Source organism: Asterias amurensis, chromosome 11 (genome assembly GCF_032118995.1).
Source record: "Asterias amurensis chromosome 11, ASM3211899v1".
Classification (NCBI taxonomy): domain Eukaryota; kingdom Metazoa; phylum Echinodermata; class Asteroidea; order Forcipulatida; family Asteriidae; genus Asterias; species Asterias amurensis.
The window spans coordinates 3,679,865-3,690,274 of NC_092658.1; the positions used below are offsets into that span (position 1 = coordinate 3,679,865).

Consider the following 10,410-nt stretch of genomic DNA (forward strand, 5'->3'; position numbering starts at 1 on the left):
GGTCACCTAAAGTGCAGACACTGGTCTTTGAACATTCGCAATGTTGTCTCAGGCTTAATACGTGCGTATAAGAAGATTCACAGAATTTGCATCAACGCTGCAAATTTAATCACTAAAAATGGTAGAGAACAATGGAAGGGAGTCTGTGTGATTGTAGGTACAAGCTGCACCCTTTACAACTAAAAATGGTCCAGACCAATGCCAAGGGTTGTGTTACAGACGGTTTTCAGTAAAAATGCACAAAGTCAAATCTATTCAATTTCTCCCATACCGAGGATGTTGCAAATGGAAATACTTTAGGTATAAAATATATATATATTTTTTTAACCACATGTAGTTGTATGAGCTCAATAATATATGTATTTATTACCAGTCAAATATTCAGTAGCTTATCCAATAGCGGAAAAGATTAACTACGCAAATTGGGGAAGATGCATCTCAGCAGCATAAAACCTTACTTGGTAATGAGTATTGGGGAGCTGTTGATAGTATATAAAACATTGTAAGAAACCACTCCCTCTGAAGTGATGTAGTTTTCGAGAAAAGAAGTAATTTTCAACGAATTGAAAGCACACAACTTCGTGTGACAAGGGTGTTTTTTCTTTCATTATTATTTCGCAACTTCGACGACCAATTTAGCTCAAACTTTCACAGGTTTGTTATTTTATGCATATGTTGAGATACACCAACTGTGAAGGAAAATCTATCAGAAAGTTAGTGCATTTATAACAAAAGTGGATTTGACATTGGAGCCCCTCTTGTAACTTCAACTGATTGTATTGTGTTAAAAATAGTTAATGGCCTGACATTCCACCCCTAGTAGATGTTTTCTCAAAGGCTGATTGTATTGTGTTAACTTATAAAAATAGAATCAAACCTGATAAGGTCTTTGAAAGGTACAGTTCATACTTTTTGATTAGGACAACTTATCTAGCTTTGGACTTACAAAGTTTGTGATGACTATGATTTAAGGTAACATCATCATTGATTTGAAGTTCAAGTAGTTCAAGTACAATTGTAGTTAAAGATAAATCTGTATCAAGCTACTTGAATTTCTGACCTTACAGAGCCAAGTTCAGAGACCTTTATGAGGACTCTGGCATTTTTTTTTTAAATTTCATTTATTAAAGGCAGTGTACACTATTGGTAATTACTCAAAACAATTATTAGCATGAAACCTTTCTCGGTGACGAGTAATGGGGATAGGTTGATGTTATAAAACATTGTGAGAAACGGCACCCTCTGAAGTGCCACAGTTTTCGAGAAAGAAGTAATTTTCTACGAATTTGATTTTGGGACCTCAGATTTAGAACTTGATGTCTCGAAATCAACCATCTAAACGCACACAACTTCGCGTGACAAGGGTGTTTTTTCTTTCATTATTATCTTGCAAGTTCGATGACCGATTGAGCTCAAGTTTTCACGGGTTTGTTATTTTATGCATATAATATTGAGATACACCAACTGTGAAGGCTAGTCTTTGACAATTACCAATAGTGTCCACTGCCTTTAAGATCAATGACGATATCATAAAGAAGGATGAAAAAGACTATTTTGGGTATAAAGTTTTGTAATTCTCACCCATTAATCATTCAGCCTTGAATTTTGTTGTTGAAGGGGGCAGAGCCATTTGCCTCTGGTAAGGGGCAATGCTATAATATACGACAATGTAAACTTGTGTTGGAACTTTGCAAAGGGCATTACAGCAAAACACAGGGCACTATGGCAATTGCTGTAGGTGCGGTGTGTCATTTCGAGGGCTGCATCATTCTCTATTACATGCAAGTTTTTTGGGGTATTTTCTTTTTTTAAAAAGGGGGAAAAAAGGCACATTTTAGATCACCAACTGAACAGAACATTTTGGCTCGTCTTCAACATTAGGTCTTGCCATTTGTTTTTGAGGCCCCTTAATCACTTTATCATCAACAAATATTTGTAATGTGTGTCTGTATTTATATTTAAAAAAAAGTATAAAAATAACCATTTGTTTTTTAGTGCCCATCAGGAGACCCCCCCCCCCCTCCAAAAAAAGTTGATCGTTCGTCAAAACATGAAATGAAAACAAAGGAAAGGAATCCATTTGCTATAATGGTCTAACAGGGAACGATTTTGCATAGCAAAATACTTACACTGACCTAGTTTAATGCATACTGAATGCTAACATTGAGTAGCAAAATTGGTGATTTTTGAGTTGAGACAGATACATTTTGTGTAGTTTTTTGCTCTGCTATGAAAGGGAAATTGTTCACTGTCGAACATAATTTCATTTGTACTCAGAAAAAGGATTTGCCATATAAACAATTCATGTAAGTTAACTTATCAGAATCGTAAAGGCATGATGTTTGCCCCTTGGAAAAAAGGAACGTTTTATTAAGTACAAGGGCTGACCTTCATGTTGTGGGCTTTTCAGGCTACTTTCCTTTTTTAATCACATTATTTTCCTGATTTTTTTTCACAAGGGCAAACAAAAATAAAATCAAACCTAAGTAGGATGAATATCAATCATGCCTAGTTGAACACTGCTCACTGACGCTTGAAATGTAGTTTGCAACCGCATGCAAAAAATGGCTATTCAAATGTTTATGGCATTACTTCTACATCTACTGGGTCCATACAAAAGGCTGTACCTATTACTAGTCGGCTATTCAGATTCAAGCTACACTGTACTTCCGTTGTTTTGTATCTAAATGCATGTACCAGTGTGTCTATTATGTGAAGGTCTCCAAGCGGAACGAAGGAGTGCCCTTTGCAAAATGACAATGTCCCTGCACTCCAGTTATAAAGTTCCAGGGGTGGATTTCACAAAGAGTTAAGACTAGTCTTATCTCGAGTTAGGACGAGTTACTAGCCTTAAGTTTTTTCAAAACTCCTGGGACTAGTCTTAAAAATTAGGACCCCAGGTCCGTCCTCTTCACACCCAATTATATTTGTCTCTGGTCTACAGTTTTCTCTTCCAGGGGTGTAGCTAGATCAATTTTAGTGGTGGGCCGTAAATCAAATTTTGTTGAAAGTGTACTGAGGGCAAGGGGATCAACAAAATTATCCATGTTTAATTATGGGGCCATTATTGCTGAAGTGGGGCCATGTTCCCAAACTGTTTGTGTTATGGGGCCATGCAATAAGTTAAATGGTCTTTAGATTGTGTTCTTTCTCACTCCTTATCATTAGCTGTGTCTCAGACCAATGCAAAGTGGACAATATTTGAAATCTGTGCTGGGCGGCATGATGTATTTTTCTCAGAGTGCTGGGCAAAAATTGTGAGTCCTGGGCAGGCCCGCCCAGCACCGCCCACCGTGGCTACAACACTGTTCTCTTCTTGTTTTTTTTTTCATTTCTAAGAGGGAATTCGAGGTCAAATTGAGTTTTGTGATCCACTCATTTTCCAATAGATTGGGTCCTTCTGGAAAATTGGGAAAAAATTACAAGTCTCTAACCTCATGTTAAATTATTTAAAATGCCACAGTGTTTGATACCCTTTATGTGTGATTTGTTTATGACAGATGACATCACATTTCAAATATATTATTGTCTGTACATTGTGCTACAAGGAATTTGCGATTCATTCCTGAATTTGCGATTCATTCCTGAATTTTGACAATTTTCCATTCTAATAGGATTGAATTCCTCTTTGGATTGTACAGTGACAGACCTATTTGTTTTTGCTATTCGTAGATTAAATGTTTGAAATTTTGCACTGAAAGGGGATCAATAAAATGTAATTGCATACCATTATAAAGCGAGGTAAGAGACTTAAGAAAGTTTTTACCATTTTTACAAGAACTCTAAATCTATTAGAAAATGATTTCATCGCAAACTTTAATTTTACCTCCGAGCCCCTTCTTTTGTGCAGTACACTATTGTGTGTGGTATGATATACTTTTATGTATTTAACTTTGTATTATAGAAATATTTATGTGTACACATTTCTTTTGAATATGTTTAATAATATTAAAACAAACTTTGGTTTATCTGTATACATAAGGAGTTATATGCTTTAATTGATAGGCATGTGTATTTTTTACTTTGTAGGCATTTGTAGACAATAAAAAGCTGGTACATATCAAATGCTCATTGTTTCTAAGTATTTATTTGACTCTAAACAGCATCCAAGGACAAGTTCATAACTTTTTGCTAAGCAAAATCAAGCTGGAAATCAGTCAGAATCGGTACAAGTTGTATGTTTATAGGATTTGAGGCATTGCATGGTGGGGTATCAATATATATTTGGTTTGCGGTAACACCATGTGTGTATCTACTTGCCAGGTAGAGTTGTTCTTAGGGAACTGTCTTGCTTTATTCTACTGCCGTGGAGTAGATAATCGGAGGTTCGGGAGACTTCTCAGTTCTGAAAAGAACTGTCCTGTTATTTATAACTATTACCAGGGCGGATGGTATAGAAATTAGACTGGACTACTACTTAGCTTATAGGATCGTAATAACTGTACTGCTGCGGAGTCAGTTCTGAACTGGTCTCAACGTTTCGACTATTTTGACTGGTTTTCTTTTTCAGATGGGCATAATTGTTTTGTATAAGGTCATTAGTTTTTGGAGTAATTATCAAAAACAGAAAGATATCACAAAAACAATAAATCATATGGGTCAAATACTCATTGTGTGCTTTACAAACTTGGTCATGGGACACATGATGCCAAAAATAAAGTCTTCAAACCTTGAGCCTCACATATTCTCGAGTTGCGCTCGGAGAATTAACCACAGTCGTACCGAGTACAAGTCAACATCTAGAAAAAGTTTTTGTATCAGCTCTTCCAAAGTAATCACAATACAACATATTACTCCTACAACATTGGTTAGTTGTTTCAACAATAATACTTTATTATTCAATCTGTACAATTTAATACTAAACTTTTCCATTCAGAATCAAACATTGGTTTTTTCTTTCATGCAAAACTAACTCTCACTTAAGTCACAAAAAGGAGAACTTCAAACAATTATTGCCCTGGGTCCAATTTTAAAGAGCTACTAAGCAGAAAGGAGTGCCTTACAATTTTCTGCTTAGCAAAATTGAGCAGAATACTAGTGGCAAATGGTACAAGTTGGATGGTAATCTGACTGGTACCCTCATTCTGGTAAGCATTGTTTGGTTACGCTCGATGAAATTGGACCCTGGTCTTGGCCTTTGTGCCCCTTCAAAAGTTTTCAATAAACTTAAAATGTCTTCAATGTTAGTGTCCTTTTCATTTAGGAAAATGGCCTTGCCCGCTCAAACGATGCAATTCCAGGATTGTACACAGCTTCTTATTCACACACATTGATAGTTTCAGCTACATAGTGTACACAATCCATTTTGATCCCGATAACTCCAGAATGCGTCCCTGGTTTCCAAATTCTGCACCGCAAACCAAACTATAAACATGGCAGAAGGTTACACTAATCTTATTAACCCTAAAAAGACCTTGGCCCAATTTCATAAAGCTGTTTAGCAGAAAATACTGCTTGACGATTTTCTTTACTGAGCAAAAATAGATTGGGGCACCAGTCACAACAGTGTAAATGTTATGTTGTAATTTTGGCTAGTATCTTTTCTGTGCTTAGCAATTTGTTGTGCTAATACATGTACAGGCTTTATGAAATTGGGCCCATATCAGCAACAGGTGAGTTGTTCCTTGTAACCCCTCTACTGATGCTTCCCAGGTTGAATGTACGGCCATTTCACACAAGGCAACTTTTACAGGGGTCGATTTCACAAAGAGTTAGGACTAGTCCTAGGAGATATACAAATTGCATGGATAGTCCTAAGTTAGGACGAGTAACTGGTTCCAACTTGAGATAAGACCATCCTAACTCTTTGTGAAACCCATCCCAGGAAACTTGGAGGCACCCAAACACTTTTGTAGTATATGAGCTATTTTTCGAACAACAATGGCTTACTTCCAAAAGAAAAATAGGTCAACATTGAAATGTGAATGGCTTTTCTTCTTGGAGTTTGCCTGGAACTGGTTGCCTGTAACTTGCCTTGTGTGTCATGGCCCTAAGTAAACTTGGATGTGTTCTCTGGCAGTTGCAAGTTGAATGGCTTCTAAAATAGCACCCCAAACAAAACGGAGACTGCCAACATTAGAGCGAGATAGCTCAGTTAGTAGAGTGCCAGCACATTACTCCAGAGGTTGCAGGTTCAAGTCCCGCCCTAGTCAACTTTCCTTTGTTAATAGTCCCAAATTATTACAATTTACCCAGTAAGTTTCCCTTGTGGATTATTACTTGATATTATAAATAAATGGTCTCTGAAGGGCTAAACAGTTTTTGGTGTTGATGTACTTTTTACACTAATGGGTTTCAGATGGATTCAGTAATCGTTCTCGGTCCCGATGCCATAAAAAGTTCAAGAGTTAAAGATCCTGACCAAAGTGTTCTGCACAAGGCTTCATCATCGTTAATCTGAACCCTCGTAGAATTTAGACAAGAAGTCGGTTTTGGGCGGTTTCTCTGATTCCTGGAAGTATCTCATGACGTGGGTCCGCTGCTTCCACACTTGGATTGTCTCTTCAAGTTCCATCTTACCCTGCAAAGATTCAAAAATGGGATTAATATCGGATATTTCTGGATATGTTTCATTTTCTTATTTGTTTATAGTCCAAACCAAGAGCAGATGAAATGCCAGTTAGAGGAAAGGGGAAAAACGAAAATAACTGAAATATTTTAATTAGAAAATAAAAACAAATTATTGAAATTAGGAACTAAAATTAATAACAAAATAATTAAATAAATAACTACACACATAAAAAGTAAATGTACAATGTGTACAGCGAAAACATAATAATAATAACAAAGTTTTATAGGGCGAACATATCCACAAAAGTGCTCAGGGCGCTATTACAAAGAAACTCAAACAAATATCACAAAGAACAGATTAAATACAAAAGAACGGATCTATCAACAAGGTGTGTTTTGAGAGATGTTTTGAAAGAGTGAATAAACTGGATCACCTGGTTGTGGAGAGCCAAAAAAGGTGCAGAAATCAGAGACAAAAAAAGTGTGGGTGGCGACCTGTTCGGCGCACAATCTCAAATGAACACACTCTCACCATTATACAAATTTTAAACACTCATTATGTTTTATACACATGTTGTATCACACGTGGATCATTGTTTCCTGGTTGGAGGATAAAAACTTTACAAAGAAGCAAAATGTACGAGACTTTATTCTGGCATCCATGTACCATTCATGTCTGGGCATTCTGTATCCATAAAGTGCATCCAATGTCTGTGTTATTGTACATACCTTGATGACTAATAGTTCTATTGCCCTAGGATCTTTAACATGGGAGTTTTTCATGAACATCTCTCGTAGTTTATCTCGACATTGCTTTACAGTCAGATCCAGCTGGTACTGTCGCACTGTTTGGAGGAGACAAAGAAACTATTACATGTAGAGTGAGCAAGTAAAATGCTACAAGCCTCTTTCAAAACAAAGATACAAGCGCAACTGGCTTATTTGTTTACAAATAATATTCAATCTTTTACAGTTTAATTCATGTTTTTTTTGACAGTCCAGTAATAAAAGGAAGTATTTTAGAGGACTTGGGCCAGAACAGAAAACCCAGTTATCATTAATAACCACAGGGTCGGGAAATCAAAAGTAAATTTAATCCCAAACAATTTGGTGCAGACTGACATAGAAGAAGAAAGAAGGGGGGGGGGGGGGGAGGTTTTTTGCCCCACTCTAGCCAAACTAACTATAACTATGGTAGTCTCTTTTGTTCTTAAAACCAACGCCTCCTCCTTCCCCCTTTCCCCCCAATTTTTTTTTATACAAATTAAACTTTTTATGAGCAGTTAGTCATCAATATATCAACAGCTGGAAGTATTTGAAGGTACTCTACATACATACAATTGAGTATTTACACCAGGCCTAGAATAAAGGCAAGTTGAACTGGTCATGGCCTTGGTGCCCCTTCAAAAGTTTTCTGTAGCCTTTGAGGTTTTCAAATGGAAGTGCGTGGCCTTGAATTCTCAAAGACCTATTTGTAAAAGTTTTGCCACAGGATCATGAGGGCATAGATATAAAGAGCTTTGCCTTTGACTGAGGGGGACACTTTAAAATTAAGTTGACTCCAAACTAGTACAAATTCAAAGGTCTAAATGCCATTATTACATCCCACATGTACTTGAAAATTGTAATCTTCCTTTTTAAAAACAAATACTAATTTGTTTTATACAGATAATTCATTGCAAACTGAAAATAGAAATATGACCTAGTTTTGTCACGAGGACTTTAATCTGAGTTGTCTCTGTGTCAGATAGTCAATGCATACAATCTGATAAAATGATAAAGCACAATTTTTAGGTAAGGTCATGTGTCTCTGCGAAGTAATTTGGTCGAGCAAAGAGGGACAGCACTTGATCACAGCTCAACGATTCCACAGCCCCCCCTGTCCAAAGTACCAGCATACCTTGAAAGTTCCACTGAAGTTGATGTTAACTTGTTTATTGGGTCATTCTGTGTCAAACCACCCAAGGGAACCCTACCCTCTTCAAAATCGCTCAAACTTTTTTTGATGAAGTGATTTTGGCCTAGCTTAAATAAATTTAAAATATGAAATTGGTGTAAATGCATTTAGCAATCAGGAAATTTGCCTATAAATGCACCTGTCAAATTCAACCTTCTGCAGTTTTTTGTACTCCTATGTTGTCATTTAAAAAATCATGTGATCTTGTAATTGAAGACTTAGTGAAGTATGGCAGACGACAAACGCAAAGAACTTTCAGGGTGTTTCAAGTGTTTTTATCAACCATTTCAGCTAGGCATATTGTGTTTATTCTAAAAGGTACTAAATTCCTAGTTGCGATAACGTAACCCTCCGGCCGTGGTAGTTATGTTATCGCAACTACTAAATTCCTAAACTGTACTGAATTCAGAATTGCATATTGTAAACTAAAAGTTACGCGGTGGTAAAGGTGCCCGCGGGAACATTTGTAATGTGCAGATTTGGGGTATCTGAGGATAGGCGTGACCTGACTGAACCGTGTATAGTCCGTGTCCCAGACGCATATTTTTTATTTGTGACTGCTTAAAAGATTGCACAATTTTTTTTACAATGATTGTTGTGAGCCAATATCTTCAATCTTCAAACGAAGATTGCAGTGTATGTGTTGGGCGCTGTCGGTCAATCTGCGCGATCAACCGATCGCGCTGCGCTATTGAAATATCTATTGGTCGCACAGCAATCGGTCGATCGCACAACAATCGGTCGATCGCGCAATAATCGGTCGATCGCGCAACAATCGGTCGATCGCGCAATATTCGGCAACGAACATGCGCGATCAACTGATCGTGCGGGAATGGTTTTGCGCGATCGGCCGATTGTGCAGGAATGGTTTTGCGCGATCGGTCGATTGTGCAGGAATGGTTTTGCGCAATCGGCCGTTTGTGCAGGAATTGTTTGGCGCGATCGGCCGATGTTCAGGGGCCGAATTCACAAAGATGTAAGATTGATCGTAACTGCAAATCAATCGTAGTTGCAAAAGTATGACGTCACAATATAAATCACTATGGTGATACTGAAAATTTGTCTTGCAATGAATTTTATTGCTTTGTGAAATCGCCCCCAGGAATGGTTTACCTGCACGATCGGTCGAACGCGCGAAACCATTCCTGCACGATCGGTCGATCGCGCAAACCCATTCCTGCCTGATCGTTAAATCGCGCAAAGCCTTTCCTGCGATTGGCTGATAACGGGAAAAAATACTCGTAGCGCGATCAGTCAATCGCGCAAAGATGTTCATTGCGCGATCGACCGATTGTTGCGCGATCGACCGATTGTTGCGCGATCGACCGATTGCTGCGCGACCAATTGATCTTAATTCATCTTTCAATCGTCAATAGCGCAGCGCAATCGGTTGATTGCGCAGATTGACCGATCGCGCCCAACATATCATGACATATGCAGTATTCAGTAAGGATAGTGAAACTGTAAGATGCTAAGCAGGCACGTTTTGCACGTTTTTGCATTAAACAACTTCCCAGTCGTTACTGAGTCTAAGCGCACCATTCCCCCCCCCCCACCCCAAAACGAACCCCCCCTACTGCCCTAGGCTAGATAGAGTAAAGTTTCATTAAAAAAAAATGATACAGATTCAGAAACATAACATAACAAGTGAGAGATGACTCAGGTCAGTAAATCTGTGACAAAAAGGTAAAAAGTTGTCATTATTTACCAGTTTCTGGCAATTCTCTGTACCAGGCTTTATAAAGTTGAAATACTCTTCGTCTTGCTGCCTCGGGATCATTACTTGACAACATAGGTTTAACTTTTCTTGCGACTGCAGCCGCTCTCGATGCGTGAGAAGCCATCTTGGATTTTCTTCTAACTAATCGCCCGCTGAAAAGACAACTCGACTGCTTGTGTGAAAAGTGCATAACAAGACAACTCGTCCTCAGAGCCCAGTTCAT

General features: G+C 38.0%; 1 protein-coding gene across 1 annotated transcript; it reads right to left on the reverse strand.

Annotated features, from left to right (window-relative positions):
- Positions 1-4,808: 4,808 nt before the first annotated feature.
- Positions 4,809-10,339, reverse strand: LOC139943870 (NADH dehydrogenase [ubiquinone] 1 alpha subcomplex subunit 6-like). Its single transcript, XM_071940737.1, has 3 exons — positions 10,176-10,339; positions 7,240-7,355; positions 4,809-6,520 (listed from the first exon to the last, which is right to left on the reverse strand). The coding sequence occupies exons 1-3, from the start codon at positions 10,309-10,311 to the stop codon at positions 6,392-6,394; spliced, it is 381 nt and encodes a 126-aa protein (XP_071796838.1). The 5' UTR covers positions 10,312-10,339; the 3' UTR covers positions 4,809-6,391.
- Between the last annotated feature and the right edge of the window lie 71 nt (positions 10,340-10,410).